The following is a 16,872-nucleotide window of genomic DNA, read 5'->3' as shown; positions in this document are numbered from 1 at the left end:
GCCCCCGCCCCGCAGCGCGCGTGCCCGGGGCCGCCCGGGGCCGGGGAAGCCAACCGCGAGCGAGCGGCAGCGGCGGAGGGGTTAAGTGCGGGATCAGCTGTTCTCATGTCATTACGGATTCTCTTCATTTTACACAGAGCTCTGTTTGATGTCTGAATGCACAGGGGACTCCCCCTCCTCCTCCAACTCCCACCCCTTTTATTTCACTCCCTCACCCTCTCTCCCTTCCTCCTCCCCTTCCTTTCTCTCTCTCCCCCTTCTCCTTCTCTCTCTCACACGCACACCCTTTGCAGACCGTTCATTCAGTGCCAGTGTCTAATGGCACCGAAGTAAATAGCCGAGCATTGTTCCGGCAGTGTCAGAGCAGAGCGGGGCCAGCCTTCCTCAGATGAATTCCTCCTAAATAGCGCCCGAGGGGGACGGGAGGGGACGGAAGAGGAGGGGGAGAGCCAGAGGGGAGAGCCAGGAAGACAGAGGATAAGCAGTGTGTAGAAGAGGACGAAACTGCGAGCAGCTTCACGGCTACCTGTCAACACATGCTGTGCTCCATGGCTAACTCGGGCTGCCTCCTTGTCTCCAACTCAGGCATGCTTCCTCACTCTCTCCCCTGTCCTCCAGCCTTCCTCTACCTCCAACAGGTAAGTGACCCTCTTCTGGGGATTTTTTTGCTTTGCGGCTCACACGTGCTTTCTCCAAGCGAAGGGTCAGAGTTTAACCTCTTCCTCCCCAGCCTCGCCCGGCCTCCCCGGCCGCGTCCTCCCCACGGGCGCGTTGCGTCGCGTTGGCAGCTCCCGCTCCTCGGGGGCGAGCTCGGTTTGCTGGGGGTCCCTGCGGTTCTTCTGCTCCGTGCGGCGGTGGGAGCGCGGCCGGGGCGCGCGGGGCCGAGGCGGTGCGGCAGGCGGGCACGGCTCCAGCTCCTGCTGCTCAGCACAGCCGGGAGCGCTCGGTGCTCCGTGCACGGGGACCGCGCTGCTCCGGCCCATGCGGGAGGGGAAGCGAGGAGCTGCGTGCACGCACACGCGTGTGCACCTGTGCGCGTGTGTGTGTGCGTGCTGTGTGCGGTCACATAGGGGCGGATGGAGCTGGCTGGCTGCGGGCACGGGGTGCTGCAGGTGCATCCCAGGAGGGCAGTGGGCCGGAGCTCGTGCAGCCGGCGCTGGGTTGCAGGCACCAGCAGGTCTCCGTGCCCTCAGCTTCGCTCCCAACTTCCCGTCAGGGCTCACAGCTCCTGGGTGCTGCTCGAACCCACGCGCCGAGTTCCAGGCTCGCCATCCCGGGGGACGCGTGGCTCGAGAGAGGCAGTGTTTTCTTCAAAAGCCTCTTTGCTGCATCGGAAATCCCAGCCTCCCAGCCGGGCTAACTGCTCCATTTGTGCTTTCAGGAGTTTAAAAATTCATAGCATCCTACCGCGCTCCGCCTGGCCTGCACGCTCACCTGGCAGCTGGGGACAGCCGCCGGCACGGTGCAGCCCCACGGCCTGGGCAGGGGATGGGGGCTGTGCATCGCTTCCCGGAGCCCATGTCTGCTTGCAGCCAGCACGCAGCCGGGCTGGGGTTGGGGACAGCAAGGCCTGAGCTGCTCCATGCAGCCGTGCCGGGGCCGGGCTGGCGCAGCCGCTGCCGGTTACACAAGTGTGAGGAGCTGCTGCATGTGCAGGGGTCTGGAGCTCGCGCGGGGCTGCTGCAGAGGCTGGCCGGAACGGTGCGTGATTTATTCCACCTTCCTGCAGGCAGAGGCTGTGGGCGAGCTGGGGTTGGGCTGAATTTTGATCTGTGCTTCCCTGGGCTGCGCAGAGCGCAGCAGCTCATCCGCAGCCGCTGCTCGGCTGTCCTGGTGCACCGGGGGGGTTCAGGGCCTCTGACACCGGGCAGGAATCATCCCCAGGCCCCCGCCCGCCCCTGGGGGGGGGGGTTCTGTGTGTCTGCAGGGAGCGCAGCAGATGCTTCAAGGCGGCTGCTCCACGCGTTGCAGCACCCGGTGCAGAGCGGCTGCACTGCCCGCAGCTCCCAGGCCGTGCCGGTGCCGGTGTTGGTGCCGGAGGCTGCGGGGGATGGCGGCTCTTGGGGCCGGCTCAGGCCACGGTCCTGGCGACTGCTGGGATGTGTGCAAGAGGCGCCTGAGGTCTGCGGAAGGAAAAGCTCTTGTCTCGGTGCAGCTCAGCCCCGATTGTGCCCAGCAGTTTCTGGGACCTTCGCTGCCCCATTTGCTGTAATTTGGAGGTGGTGTTGCGCTCATTCTCCCACTCTCCCAGAAGCCTCCTGCTCCTCGGTTGCAGGTTCGGCCTCACGAGCTCGAGAGGAGGGTTTTATGGAGAGATCTGAAGTTGGGTTTTCACCCAGCGGTGACCAAGGTGGAGGCCAAAGCCTCTGTCCCTCCCCCAGCTCTGCCTGTTGCTGAGGGTCTGCGCAGCATTTGGAGACGATGTTTCTGGTGCACGTTGCAGCAAGACATCGGGCACAGGACGGAGCTGGCAGCGGCCACGTGGGGAGTGTCACAAGAAACTGCTGCTCCTCACCCTGTCTGCCCGAGCAGCGGGTGCATCAGCCCTGCCCCACTCACTGCACAGTGCTCTGTCCATGGATTCACTCTGTATTTTGGATGCAATGATGTCAATGCGCCCGTGCACCAAAGCCCGCAGGGCAGCGGTGCTGAGCGTGTGTGGCCCCAGAGCTCAACTCACGCCAGCCTGGGCCGCTTTGCACAGCTGGAAGCACCTGGGAGAGTAAAACGAAGTTCTTCTCCAAATGCCTGCTGGATTGAGGCTGTCTGCGGGAAGTTCTGCTCAGGGTTACGGTGTGAGCCTGGCATCCACGTAGCAGGGTGGGCGGCACACGGCAGGCGTGGGTGCGTGTGCTGGCAGTACCGGGTGCTGGTGCCTGGCAGCTGTGCTGGGGCAGTGCATGTTGGGTTCTGCTCGGGGTGCTGGGACCTGGAGAATGGCGGTGCCACTGCAGAGTGCTGAGCGGCCCCTGCTGCCGTTTGCTTTAGTTGGTGTTGCTCCTTAGCACCGGTATTTTTGATCTTGATGGTGCTGGAGGGAATGACCAAGGAACGGAGCTGTCTGCACAGCTTTGGTTGGCAGGCACTGGGTACGGCCTGGCTGTGGCAGCTCACCGGAGCTCAGCTCCCATCCGGCGCCGCACCGCGCTGCAGCTCTCTGTGTGCTGCAGAGCCCGGCAGCGTGGGACCCCTGGAGGGGACGTGGGGTTGGGAGCAGGGCCGGTGGCCGGAGGGGATGGGAATGCTCCGTCCATACCCGAAGCCGTGGTGCGGTGCTGAGCTCGGGCAGGGCCTCACACGCAGCGAGACCTTGGTGGTTGCATTTAGTTAACAGGGGAATCAGTCACTGCTTGAAGTGTCTCCGCTATAATTATATAAGAGCAGCTAATCACTCCAGGAAGAGACACGCTGCTGACCCGGAACAGCCCCGGGCGCTGAGACTCGGCATCAGCGTTGGAGTGGAGGAGCCCGGCTGCAGCATCCTGTGCTCGTGGGCACGGTGGGGCTGGCTGTGAGCATGGCTGTGGCTGCGGGTGGGCTCAGCACATGGGGGGTATCCCCTCAGCCCCCAGCACTGCCCAGCACCGGTGCTACGGGCTGATCCGAGCAGCGCCCGGCTGCTGGGAAACAGCCTTTGCAAAAGGCTGCTTGGAAAATTCCTCTCCAAAAGGGCCGCTGCCAAGTTTAGCAGATTATATTTTTAGGGAGCAAGTCTATTCCTAGCAGTGTTGTAGCTGTTGCAGCAGCGGGTTTGTTTAAAAGCCGGTTCCTTTCCCTGCATGCACATTTCGTGGGGTGGGAGCCCAGACCCCGTCCCTGCACAGGAGGGATGGCTTTAGAGCTGCAACAAATATACTTGCCTTTTTCTTCTTCTTCTTCTAATATATTGAAAGCGCCAGCATTAATTTTAGCTTTTGTGAAGCCGGTTTTCCCACAATAGCTGTAATTTAGGCCTACCCTGCCTGGCGATGCTCTTTTTATAGGTATATTCTTATTTTAGTACTATAGTGATGGGTGAATGAGTAGATTAAATTAGATTTAGTATCTATCATTCTTTAAAGCGTTACAGGCGGTCGTTGCGGGGACGAGGTGTAATTAGGCTTAGCAGCCCCCGCCCACCCCCTGGGTGCCCCCGCGTGCCCACACCTCACCCTGGTGCCAAGTGGGGGCACTGGGGGCCGTGTTCCCCCGGTGCTGGGTGGCTGCATCCTGCGGGGCAGCTGTGCCAGGGGGCTGTGTTGTCTGGCACGGGGCAGCATCTACCCTACAGTTCCCAACTCCCCTGGTGACCCCCGCTCCCCTGACCGGTGTCTCCATGCCAAGTTGTGGCTTTGCTGTTCCCATACTTTCCCAGCGCACAGCTGGGCACCGTCAGCTCCTGCACCCTGAGAGCGCAGCCCCCGCCCCGCCACCCCCGCGTCCTGTCTGCACCGCGCCGAGCTTAGAAATTGGCTTTGCACAGCATCAGCAGGATTCGCTCCAGCCCCTGTGTAAGCAGCGCTGCTGAGATGCGATCCCTGGCACCGGGAACCGATTACACAGAGTGAGACGAGCGCTGGAAGGGGACCCGCGTGGAGGAGGGACTCCACGGAGACGGCGTTGGGAGCGAGCGGTGCGCGGGCAGCCCCAGCCTCTGCGCTGGGGACACGTGGGTGTCACAGCCCGGCGCTGTGGTGTGGCTCAGCATCTCGGCTACCCCCTCCATCAGAGACACAGAGCTGCTGTGCCCACTCATGAAATTGCTCCCTCCGATCCTCGTGGGTTTGCAGTGGGTGCCAGGGCCGGAGCGTGGCCGCTGGGTGCCCACCCCGTGTCCCACGTGGCCCGGCCAGCCCGTGTTGTGCTGCTGGGGCTCACTGCAGGCTCCACCGGGCAGGCACGAGGCAGGGCTGGCTGCTCGCTCCCCCTCACCAAAGTGCTGGGCTTGCAGCACTTTGTCATGATTTTCATCTCATCTCCGAGCAGCAATCCTTCACTGCTCGCATTACCCAAGTAGAAAATGACACATAAACTGACATGATTGCTGCTGTTTCTCAGTGCCACGCAACATCTGTTCCCTCGGCAGTGCGGGGGAAGGTGGGCAGGGGCTGTGACGCGCCACGCGGCCCCCCAACTTCTCACCCTTTGCTCCCCTCCTGCCGCCGCTCCTCCTCCAGCCGTGCTGCAGCGGAGCCGGGAGCCGAGGGCAGCTGGCGGTGCCGGGGCGGTGCAGGATGGCAGTGGGGAAGCAGCAGGAGGAGCTGCACTTGGCTGCCCACGTGCCCCGTCCCGTGCCGTGCTGGGCGCGCTGTGTCCCCGCAGTGTCCCCGCCGCCTCCTGCGTGCAGCCCGCAGCCGGGCAGGAGCCCGGAGCAACGCGTGTCCTGCACCTTGCAGCCTGGGCAGACCTGTTCTCCTGCAGATTTCTCTCCATTTCTTCCCAGGGCCCCGTGCTGCTTGGGGGCATCTCTGTGCAGGCGTGCCCACCGAGCTGTGCCACCGTCCCCTCTTTGCGTCCCCGCACCCGGCGCAGCGCCGGCCGCAGCCTTCTGCAGGCCCCTGTCTGCAACCAAAAACAGGGAGAGAGGAGTGAGAGGCAGGCGACAGTGGCAGCTTATTTGTGATCTGCATTGTGTGGGGAGCTCTTAATTAGAGCTAATTAGACTAATTAACTTGCAAATGAGAAACTCGTCTTTTTCTCCTTTTCTTTTACAAGAGAGAGAGAGAAAAAAAATAAAAAATAAAAAGCCGAACAACAAGACGAATACTGAGGCTGCTCTGTACCTGCTGCAGAGCCCCGCTGGCTTGCAGGGTGCCCGCCTGGTTCCTCCCTGTGACCCGACCCAGCACCAGGACCGGGCTGCACCCCGTGCCCGCTCCTCCCTCGCACGTCTCTGCTCTCCTCCCCTCGCTCTGTGCTGCAACACCCCAGGGGCTTTGTTAGCACAACTCGGTTCAAATGTCTGATTAGTCTTTAGGAGATCGAGGGGTCAATTTTCCACAGCTCCTTCCTCTCCATTTAACTAATTTAACTGCACGATTGTTACAAATTTCATTTTATTATAGCCCTGCTTCTCAGTCCAATTGAATTACCAAAATCTCATTTTCTCAGAAGTGCTGAATATGTAATTAGAGGAAAAATTATGCTCCTGACTGCCTATTAGAGAGGTTTGTGTGCGAGCCCAGCTCCGTGCACACGCGGGTTCGTGGCTGCTGAGCACCCACCAGTGTGCGTGTGGTCACAAGTGTCCGTGCAGGGAAGCGCTGTGTGCGGCTGTGCCAGAGCCTGGCAGGGGTGGGTGGCAGTGGTGGGCTCTGCCGGGGGATGTGGCTGCATCTGGAGCCCACGAGGGCACTGTCACTGCCCAGCTTTGGGCTGCGGGGCTCCCAGTGCCAGACACCGAGTGCTGTGGGTGAAGGCAGAGCCCTAGTTGGGCTGCTGCCCGTGCTGCAAGAGCAGGCAGAAGAACAGAACTCATGAATGCCCCAAGGCAGGAATGCCTGCAGGTGCTCAGCAGGAGCGGGTAGTGTAGCTCGGGTGGGCACTGCTGGGGACACGGCTCCGTTCCCATCCCATCTCCATGCCTAGGGCTTTGCAGCCATCTTTGTGTCTTCCGTGTCCAGCCGCCCAGGCCCTTTGGTGGCTGATACAGAATGAGCACTCCTGGAAATCCTGGCAAAGTGCATGCAAACGCTCGGGTCTGCGCTGCGCTGCTCTGCCGGGCAGGGCAGGGCCCCACGTCCCGCAGCAAGCATCCTGCCGCTCGCTGCAGCCCCAGACAGACCTGGTCCTGGCCCATCTCCAATGCAGACACAGCACAGTCCCTCCCTGCGCAGGTCCTTTGAGCCCGGGAAATGTCACAGGCACGCGGGGGGGTGGGAGGTGGCGGCGTCCTGGAGCCCCCACGAAGCACCCCCGTCTCGCCTCAGTTACACAACATTATCATTTCATAATACTCTGAAATATACATGAAGTTGGCTGAATGCAGATGAAATTGCACCATTTACTTCATGAATATTTCATGCAGCCTCAGCTCCGAAGTTTCCGGCTGATGGAGGCAGGAGCCCATGCTGGACCCCGTCCCTCCTGGCCCCATCAGTCCCGTGCTGGAGGTGACGGTGATACACACTCAGGGCAGCTCCGGGTGCCACCAGCCAATGGTGCCACGCATCCTCCCGGCCCACAGCAGCACTCTGCAGGAGGGTGTCCCCGGGGCCGCTCACTGGAGCTGCACTCTGTCCCCTCCTGCTCCTGCACCACGCTGCCCTGGCTGAGCTTCGTGCCGTGGGGTCCCCGCCTGCAGCCCTGCATCCTCCCCGCTCTCTGCAGAGCTCCCAGTTGAGCATCCCTGGCAGATGCCATTAGCGGGCTCTTCACCCCTCCCCTGCCACATCCTTAATGAAGACATTACGGACGTGGCTGCCACTTCCAGCTCCTCGCCTCCTTTTGCTGCTCCTTCCTCACTCCTCGTCCTGGAGCACCGCAGGCTCTGCCACCAGCACAGGGTGGGCAGGGATTGCCCCCAGCAATGGGACGTCCCCAGCATGAGCCCCCCACGCGTGGGGCCTCGTGACCCCCCCCCAAGCCTGGATTTGCGGCTGTGCTGCCCCAGGGCCGGGAGCACTGCTTTGTATGGATGGCGCAGCATTTTGGGTAATGAAATATTCACAGGTCAGTGATTCCTTGAGAAATGACGGGGATCAGTCAATTCCTTTTCAGGGAGTAATTTTCTTCCCCTTCACGGCCTCTGTTTCATGTTGACAGTCATTAGCATGAAAGAGCAGGCTGGATCGAAGAGGGGACGCGTGGCTCCCCGCAGATGGCCGTGCAGGGACCCTCATGGCACCGTGGCTGGGACGTTCCCTCTGCTGCAGCCCCACTCGCACTGCCCCGCTCCGGGGCAGCGGTTGCAGATGCCCTCGTTGTGTCCCTGCACGCAGGAGCGGAGCACTCTGCAGAGGCCACGAGCAGCCTCACCCTTTCCCAGGCTGCTCCCCAGCCCCAGCGTTGCGCAGGTGGGCACAGCGCTCTCTGCCTCTAGCAGCACGCTGCAGCCCTGGGGCAGCTGCCCCGATACAGGTGGAGCTGCAGCGGTTCCGTGCTGGCCAGGACCCCTCCTGAGGGCAGAGCACGGGGACGTGCCATGGGGCACCGGCACCTCTCGTTGGCACTGCGCTCAGCCAGGTGCACCGACGCTTCCTCCGTGTTGGTGGGGTTCCCGGCGCATTATTTTTCTTAAAAAGGAGAAAAATGTTAAAAATGGCGTCGTCAGCCCCGAGCTGACAGGCACAATCACCAAAGTGCGGCGTCGGCAGGAACCGGCCCCACGCGCTAAATGACTTGAAAGGAAATGGCCTGGATTGTGCTGAGGAGGCAGAGTGCGGTGGGGAGAAAGCAAGTGGAGCAAACAAAAAAACTTCATTAATTAAAGAAACTCGTTAATGAGGGACATTTAATCAGCTAAAGATGATATCCACCCCCTGCCTGCCACGGTGCAGGGATAGCCGGCCTGCTGCGGCAGGGGCTACGGATGGGGACAGGGATGGATATGGGGCAGGAGGTGGGGACAGGACAGGGAACGGGGACAGGGACGGGTTGGGGCTGTGCTCAGGGAGCCCTGTCCTGCTGGGCAGTGCAGGGAGGTGGCCGGCTCCGCTCGTGCCCCAGCACTGTGTCGAGCACCGCCTGCTTCGCTCTGCGCTCGGTCTCGGGCACCGCGCTAATCTCCTGTCTCATTTGCTAAATGAGGGCCACGGGCCATTAATAACCAGAACATCTTTTAATGAAAATGCTGAAAGCCGCCCTACAAAGTGCCATGCGGGAGCATCCCCTGCGCTCCCGGCAGGGAACTGCGGTGCATGGACACCCGTCGGAGCACGGCGTCACGCTCTGGGCTCGCCGAGCTGGGGGCACCTGGCTGCGGGGGTTCCCCATCATCCTCACCCCAGGGCTCTGCGAGCACAAACCCAGCCGGGTGCTGGCAGCGGCCGTGCCATGGGGCTCTGCACTGGGCTGAGGTTTCCCATGCTGCATGCGGCACAAGCAGAGGCGGGCAGTGCGGGGCGCGGAGCCGAGCAGCAGCGGGCATCGGCAGGCATCGCTCAGCCAAACCCCTCCGATCCCAAACCCCTCGCAGGGCCCTGCCCCACCACTGCCAGCCTGCCCGGGGGTGGCATGCAGGAGGCGTGCAGGAGCCGTAGATCTGCTCCTCTGCAGCACCAGCAGCCCCGGAGACGGCGAGCAGCAAAACAGGGGAACCTAATGGTCCCTGAATGAAATAATACTTGGGCAGACAAGCACTGCGACAGCCCTAATTAATAACAGATATGAACGTGGCTGTCAGCATGGGCTGGCGAGGAGCCAGCGGGGTCCAAGGCTCACGCAGGTGGGGTCGGCACCTGTCTGCATCCCCTGCCCATCCCGTGCCCCATGGCTCCTCTTGCGTGGGCCATCCCAGGGCTGTTGGTCCCGCAGGGTGCTTTGCTCCTGGGACACAGAGCATGGCAGTGGCTGGCTCTGCCCTGGCAGGACCCACCGCTGGGTTAGGTTTGCCAATCCAAAGTGACCCCCTCCTTGATTTTCACACTGAAGTGAAAACCTCCCTGGTAAAGCCCTGGAGAAGGAAGCGAGCCGAGCACTGATGGGCAGCAGCCCAGTCCCTGCTCTGCTGAGGGCTGATCCTGGTTATGGTGGCAGCAAGGACGAGTGTGCAGTGCAGGGGGACACGGGAGTGCTGCGGGATGCTCCTGCTGCCAGCTCCATGCTGGGGGTGCAGGCAGGAGGGTTGAGCACACGGAGCGAGGCTGTGGGGCTGCTGGGGGCCTGCCTGCTGCGGGGAGGGGGTTCAGTGCTGGGGTGCACAGGGAACAGACAGAGTGTGAGACCAGAGCCCCACGGGTGCCATGGGGGCAGTGCCGTGGCCTTGCTGCCCGTGCCGTCCTGCAGTATCTCCGTCCCGTCTGCGCTGGCAGCGCATCTGGCTGGCGCGTCCCCGAGCAGCTGAGTCAGCACGGGAAGGCGATGCGAGGCTGTGAATGACTTGCAGATATGTGCGGGGCTGTTTGGCTGCGTTCGCATGTGGTCCCCACCATGCCCGCGGCGCAGGCTCTGCTCTCCCTGCAGGTGGGGAAGCAAGGCAGGTGGGGGATTGCGGCTGGCAGCATGGCCCCCCTTTCCTCCCCCCCCCCCCTCCCCAGTGTCCCTCCGCACCATAAATCGGCCGCACACACAATTAAGGAGCTTGTCTGCACGGTCTGAGCCACAGATGTATTTCATGGGCGAGAGGTGGTTGTAAAGCATCCGTGGAGGCTGCCAGCGCTGGGCTGGGCTGCCTGCATGGAGCGCACGTGTGTGGGGGGGGGATTGTAGGGGTTTGCAGAGAGCTGCGTGCAGGAGAGGTCCCCCCCCCCCACAGCAGCCCCAGCCCTGAGCAACCCACAGCACAGGTGCAGCTCACCTCGTCTGACCGGGGCTGCCAGGCCAGCTGCGTTACAACACAGGGACTAATCAAATATTTAGCAGTTAATTGATGCCTGCCTGTTGTTTGCCAAGGGGCAGCTGACATCCCTGCCCTGCTGCCCTCTCCGTGGAGCCCTCCAGGCCAGGCTCCAAGCATGCAGGATGCTGCCCTGTTACCTGGTGTGCGCAGCTTTCTCTGCAGCGGTGTGGCCTCTCTTTGCCCCACATTGCCCTCCAACCCGAGGGCTGCCCTGGCTCCCATCACCATGAGGTGATGCGTGGGCTCCCCTGCCCGTCCCCACTGTGGCACGGCCTCGGTCCCTGCCATGCCGTGTGCTCCAGCCCTGTTCTCCCACTGCCTGAGCCCCAGCAAAGGGGGTATGCGTGGCTTGGAGCAGGGATGGGGCGGGGGCTCAGCTGGGGCCATGGGGCAGGAGTGGTGCGCACAGGGAAAGCGCAGGCTGTGGGGCGGGGACTGAAGGCTGGGATGGGGCAGGGGGCTGCAGCCACTGGGACCCGCAGCCCTGGCACTCGGGGGACGTTGGCTTGGAGGTGACGGTTCGGCGCCGCTGTCTCGCAGGGCAACCAGGACGCCACGGCTCCGCCTGACGCGATGGCCCAGCCCTACCCCCCGGCCCAGTACCCCCCGCCCCCCCAGAACGGCATCCCCGCAGAGTACGCGCCGCCGCACCCCCACCCCACGCAGGACTACTCGGGGCAAAGCACAGTACCGGAGCACGCCATGACCCTCTACACACCAGCACAGAGCCACGCCGAGCAGCCGGGCTCCGACGCCAGCACACAGTCCATAGCAGGGACACAGACAGTACCGGTAAGGGAGGAGTATGGGGGGGGGAGATTAACAATGCAGCCACCGTCCCTTGGGATGCCGGGTGCCCCCACCATGCCCAGGGGAGCAGGAGCCTGCAGTGATCAGCTCACTACCTCGTACCCCCCCACACCCCCGTCATTTCTAATCACTTGTAATCTACCTGCTTGGCTGCTTTCCAATCAGATAGCTTCAATTATGTGGTTGTAATGCAGCTCTGGAGGGAAAAGTGCTGAGCTGAGCACTTCCCAGCCTGGCCACCGCAGCCCTGTGTGCAGGGTCTGCCTCCCCCAGCTCTCCTCCCCGACGTGCCTGTGTGGCCACCTGATGCTCTTTGCAAGTCACTCCCATCCCCACCCGCACCCATCTGCCCTTCCCTGGGTCCCAGGTGCTGTTGCTCCAGTGTTGTACCTGCTGCTGGCAGAGACCCAGGAGGGTAGTGTGGTGCTGCCCAGAGAGAGGGGAGTGTGGGGGCAGGGGTGTCCCTGGGGTCAGAGGAGAGGAATATGGTCCCCAAGCCAGGGTACCTGTCGGGTGTTGTGGTGCTGGTGAGGGTGGGGGGGGGGCTTGGCTGATGAAGCGGCGGTGCTCCTGCAGCAGACAGACGAGGCGGCACAGACAGACAGCCAGCAGCTACATTCCTCAGACAACACAGACAAGCAGCAGCCCAAGAGGTTACACGTCTCCAACATCCCCTTCCGATTCCGGGACCCCGACCTGCGGCAAATGTTCGGGGTGAGTGTGGTCCCGTGCAGCCCCCTATGTCCCACGGCTCGGTTCAGGTTCCCGGTCCCCATGTCACCGCAGGGCCTCGGCATTGTCCTTCCCCTGGGCCTGCTGGGCTCCCCGACTGCTGATAGTCAGTGGGGTTTCTGCCCTGGTTAGCAGCCAGGCTGTCAGCCCTTGTCCCCCTCTCTTCACCCCCTCCAGCCCTCATTAGGATTTGGAGCACAGGGGGCTCGTTAGCTTTGAAGTGACCTCTCTAGATCCTGCAAGAGAGTGTGTGGCAGGTGGGACGTGTGGCACTGAGGGACCCCAGGATGTGCCCTGTGCTGGTAGCCCAGGAGCTCTGCGGGCACTCACCCTCTGCTCTCTCTGCTTGCAGCAATTCGGGAAGATCCTCGATGTGGAGATCATTTTCAATGAGCGGGGCTCCAAGGTGGGTGCCACCGTTACAGCGAGCCCCGGCAGCGGGCACAGCTCAGCCCGGATGGGTGCGTGCCTCCGGGGGCCGTGTGCTGGCTGCCCCCTCCTGCCCCATCCCGGGGGCACCCTGCACTGCCCTGTGCCGGCTGTGGGGATGTTGGGTGCCCGTGCACCAAGTGCCGGAGGGGGAGGGGGCTCTGTGTGCCCGGCGGGGCGGTTCGTGTCCCTCTGTGTGTGGGTGTCTCTGCTGTATCTTCCCCGCTTTCTGTGCCCCTCTCCCAGACTCTTCTCCCAGCTCACGGGTGATGCCGGGGCCTCCACCGGGACCTGGCCCGCGTACTTTGTCCACGCAGCGGCCGCTATCTCCTCTGCCAGCTCTCCTGATTCACCCCTCTCTCTCTCTCTGTCCCCGCACCCTCTCTCTCTATCTCTCTCTGTCTCTTTCTTTCTCCTTTTCTCCTCTGCTCACAGGGTTTTGGGTTTGTAACTTTTGAAACTAGCACAGATGCCGACCGGGCACGAGAGAAGCTGAATGGCACGATCGTAGAGGGCCGGAAGATTGAGGTGCTCAGATAAGTGTGCTAGTGCCCTGCCTGCCCTGCGTTGTGCATGTCCCGGGGGTGCTTGCCCGGCGTGTGCATGCGTCCGTGAATGCAGCACGGGGAGCATGCGTGTGCGCTGCAGGGAACTCGTCGCATACAGCAACAGGGAGAGGCTCAAAGGAAAACATCCCAAGGGGCAGAGAGAGACGAGGGCTCTGTGCTGGGCTCTGGCAGTGTCGTGCTGGTGATGGAGGAGTGCACAGGAGGAGGAGGAGGAGGAGGAGGTGGCTCTGTGGAGCTCTGCATCCGCTGTGCAAGAAGCAGCTGCCATGCCCTCCAGCCCCAGGCAGCTGAAAGGCGCAGCTTTGCCTGTGTGCTGTGCGGCACTGTGCGGAGCTCCAGGAGCAGTGTGTGCAGGGCAGCGCGTGGAGCGAGATGGACGTGAGCGTCCCTGCAGCGCTGAGCACAGAGCAGGGCCTGGCAGGGCACAGTGGTACCCGCGGACAGGGCCCTGCTGAGCTGGGCAGGTGCTGGTGGGAGCAGCCGGTGCTCCTGGCACAGGCACATCCTGTGAGGTGGGAACAGGAGGCGGCTGAGCCTGGCGCCTTCAGCACAGGGTCACAGCCCCATTGGTATCACACAGCGGTGTCACAGCTGCAGGACAGCCTCGGCCCGTGGCTCCTTGCTCGCCCTGTCCTGCCCTCTGGTGTTTCTTGCAGCAGTGATGCACACAGAGCAGGCCTGGAGTGCCGCCTCGCCGGCCCTATACCAGCCAGTGCTGAGCTCCTGTCCCATCTCTCCACAGGTGAACAACGCCACGGCCCGGGTGATGACGAACAAGAAGGCTGCCAACCCCTACACTAACGGTAGGGACCAGTGCTAAGAGAGACTGAGCAGGCACGGGCACGGCTGAAGTGCTGAGCAGCCCTGGGCACCATTTCCATTGCTGCAAGGCTGAGCTCCTGCAGCATGTGTGCTCTGTGCCCTTGGCCAGAAGCAGCAGTGGCTGCTCCCTGCTGAACCCGGGAGCGTGTCCCTGCACTGCCCAGGGACGGGAGCCACGGGGGGAGCCCAGCGGGGTGCCAGGGTGGGTGCATGGAGCAGCAGGTCCCCCCTGGCTCACCAGCCCTCCCTTCTTGCAGGCTGGAAGCTGAACCCAGTGGTGGGAGCTGTCTACGGCCCTGAGTTCTACGCAGGTAACACCTCAAACCTCCGCACCGGGGCTGTGCTGTGTTCCACCCCACTGCTGCACTAAGCAGCCCCCTGCATGCCCCTCTTCCCCTTCCCCCTGCTCCCCACCATGCACAGCTCCCCCCACCCCCTCTTTGCCCCAGTCTACCTGTGGGGGCCGTGTCCTGGCAGCCTCATCCCTGGGGCAGTGCTGTGCGCACAGGTGGATGCTCCAGCATAGGATGCACTGCGGTGACTGCAGGGTCCCAGGTGGGCACTGCTGCAGGAATCCCATGTCTGTCCCCTCCCTCCTGCAGTAACGGGGTTCCCATACCCCGCCACGGGGACGGCTGTGGCCTACCGAGGGGCACACCTACGGGGACGAGGACGCGCCGTCTACAACACGTTCCGGGCTGCACCCCCACCGCCGCCCATCCCCACCTATGGCGCGTGAGTACCAGAGCTGGCGGGGGAGTCGGTGCCACTTGGACCCCAAGGGGAGGGGATCCCACCTTGTGCTGCAGCCCAGCATGGCTGGGGGGCTCAGCCCCTTCCCGTTCCACTGTGTGCACGTTGCAGCAGCTGCCTCTTGGCCGGCCCTGCTGCTGACTCGGCCCTCGGGGGTGCCCCAAGAAGGCGCCTTCTGTTTGGTTTTCCATTTGGTGCTGAATTGCCTCAATTCTGCTGCTGTCAGTGTCTGCACTGCTGGCTCCTGCACAGCGGGGAGGTGTTGGGGAGCGGGCTGCAGCTCCCTGGTGCCTGCCTGGCCTCCACCTCTGAGATGCTTCTGTACTGATTCAGCCCAGGCTGTCCTCTGCTATCCCTATGACCCTGCCCGTCCTGCCAGGAGCCCCAGCCTGGGCCATGCCTGCATCCCACACCCCCAGCTCCCGGAGCTGCCTAGACAGCCACTTCCCATCCCTCCATTCCCAACTCCCACCAGGTCACTGGTGTCACCTCCATCCATCCTACTGGCAGCGCCGGCTGTTTGCACAGAGCAGGGTGCATTTATCAAAGCTTCAAGCCAAGGTGCAGATTGCAGGCAGAACCCAGGACAGCCGCAGTCAGGCTGTGCGCGGCTGCAGGGCTCCGTGTCCCTGGGTGCCAGCGGTGCCTGTCTCCAGATTTCCCAGCAGCTCTGCAGCTCACCATGCTCCATGCACCCGCCTCAGGCTGAGCACTGCCCAGGGGTTTTGCTGCCCACACTCCTGGCAGGGCTGAGTGCATCAGATCCAACTACCCCAAATTCTGCATGTCCCCTCGGCGTGACTGTGGGCTCAGCTGGATTGTGTCCGAGCACGGTGCCTGCAGCAGCTCTGTCGGGCACCCGGTGCCCACGGCTCTGATTCTTGTGCCCCATTTGCAGGGTCGTCTACCAGGACGGGTTCTATGGAGCCGAGATCTACGTAAGTGCTGCCTGCGGGGACGCTGTGCAGGGATGGGGGTACTGCCCGTGGGGCTCTGCCCCTCCTGCACACCACCGTGCCTGACATGGTGCTGGGGACCTGGGAGGAGGGGGTGGGTGGCCGAGGCGCTGCACAGAACGGGGTGGCATGGTGCAGGGTGATGCCCCCAGCCCCGTGGGATTTATGTCCTCGACGCGTGTCGGTGCGCTGTCTTACACCAGCATTTAACCTCCATATTTAAAAAGCCATTGGCGATATTTCAGGCGGGCGGCTGAAGGATTTATCTAACGTGACACCTCATTAAAGCGATCAGGGAGGTGACATTTCTCTCCTCTGGAAATTTAATTTTTTAAGGTTAATGTTTGTGAAAGCCCCTGGGGAATGGTAATGAGGCTGGTGCGCGCCCAGCGGTTCAGCTGCCCACAGGGTCCCACTGCTGCTCTGCAGCCTCTGGGGCAGCACTGGGGGGGTGATGGCTGCCCTGATCCTGACCCCCTCCTGGCAGGGCCCTCCCCTCACGGCCACTTCTCTCTGTCCCACTGCTGCAGGGGGGCTATGCCGCCTACAGATACGCGCAGCCTGCGGCCGCAGCAGCAGCATACAGCGACAGGTAAGCAGCACCGTGATTCGGGGGGGTGGGGGTGCTCCAGTTCACCCCTGCACCGTATGGCACAGCGCAGCCCGGCTCCTGCGCCCTGCAGCGTGAGGATGGGGCCAGGCACAGCGAGGGTACCCTCGGATCGGAGCTCCCTGGGCTGTGTAGCGGGGTGGGGGGCAGCAGCCGGGCAGGGGGAGAGCCGCAGAGGACCCATCCCCAGGCCTGTAACACCCGCCGCTGTTTGCTCCTAGTTACGGCCGAGTGTACGCAGCCGCGGACCCCTACCACCACACCATCGGCCCCGCCGCCACGTACAGCATCGGCACCATGGTAAGAGCAGCCCCCGCGGCCTTTCTTTGCATCTTTGCCCCACGCGAGCTGCAGCCGGCCCGGGGGGGTCGGGGGGTGCGGGGGCAGCTCAGCCCCCGCCTGGCACCGTCCCCGGCAGGACCCAGGCAGCGCACAGGGAGAACTCTGTAGCTAGCCTCGCAACCAGCATCAAAGATGAAAAATCCCACTTGTGGGCGGGATCTCAAGCCAAACGGCCTTTTTTTTTCCTTCCTTTTTTAAATTTTTATTTATTTTTCTACCCTCCCACATCCCCCGGCTGAGCCCTGGCTGCCGGGACCCCCCCTCCCCCCAGCCCACAACCCATGTGTGTCCCCATGGCAGCACTGGGTGCCCTGGGTGAGCCCGCCCTGCGCACCCCAAGGACAGAGGCGATTTGGTGTCACTTTAAACAAA

General features: G+C 62.8%; 1 protein-coding gene across 7 annotated transcripts in view; it reads left to right on the top strand.

Moving 5' to 3' along the window:
- Positions 1-16,872, top strand: part of RBFOX3 (RNA binding protein, fox-1 homolog 3) — a 71,423-nt gene extending 54,551 nt beyond the window's left edge. Inside the window, exons 3-13 of one of the 7 annotated variants that reach the window (XM_021414974.1) lie at positions 294-638; positions 11,018-11,269; positions 11,864-12,001; positions 12,372-12,425; positions 12,884-12,976; positions 13,760-13,820; positions 14,097-14,150; positions 14,442-14,574; positions 15,491-15,530; positions 16,079-16,140; positions 16,380-16,872. In XM_021414974.1, the coding sequence (XP_021270649.1) occupies positions 537-638; positions 11,018-11,269; positions 11,864-12,001; positions 12,372-12,425; positions 12,884-12,976; positions 13,760-13,820; positions 14,097-14,150; positions 14,442-14,574; positions 15,491-15,530; positions 16,079-16,140; positions 16,380-16,608 (1,218 nt within the window). In that variant the 5' untranslated portion in view covers positions 294-536 and the 3' untranslated portion in view covers positions 16,609-16,872. Of the gene's footprint in view, positions 1-293; positions 639-10,187; positions 11,270-11,863; positions 12,002-12,371; positions 12,426-12,883; positions 12,977-13,759; positions 13,821-14,096; positions 14,151-14,441; positions 14,575-15,490; positions 15,531-16,078; positions 16,141-16,379 lie in introns of those variants that run through there. The other 6 variants (XM_021414968.1, XM_021414969.1, XM_021414967.1 and 3 more) reach the window with 6 other exon arrangements.

Source organism: Numida meleagris, chromosome 17 (assembly GCF_002078875.1).
Source record: "Numida meleagris isolate 19003 breed g44 Domestic line chromosome 17, NumMel1.0, whole genome shotgun sequence".
In the NCBI taxonomy this organism is placed as follows: Eukaryota; Metazoa; Chordata; class Aves; order Galliformes; family Numididae; genus Numida; species Numida meleagris.
The sequence above is the reverse complement of the archived record's forward strand: the minus strand, read 5'-3'. Positions and strand labels throughout refer to the sequence as shown.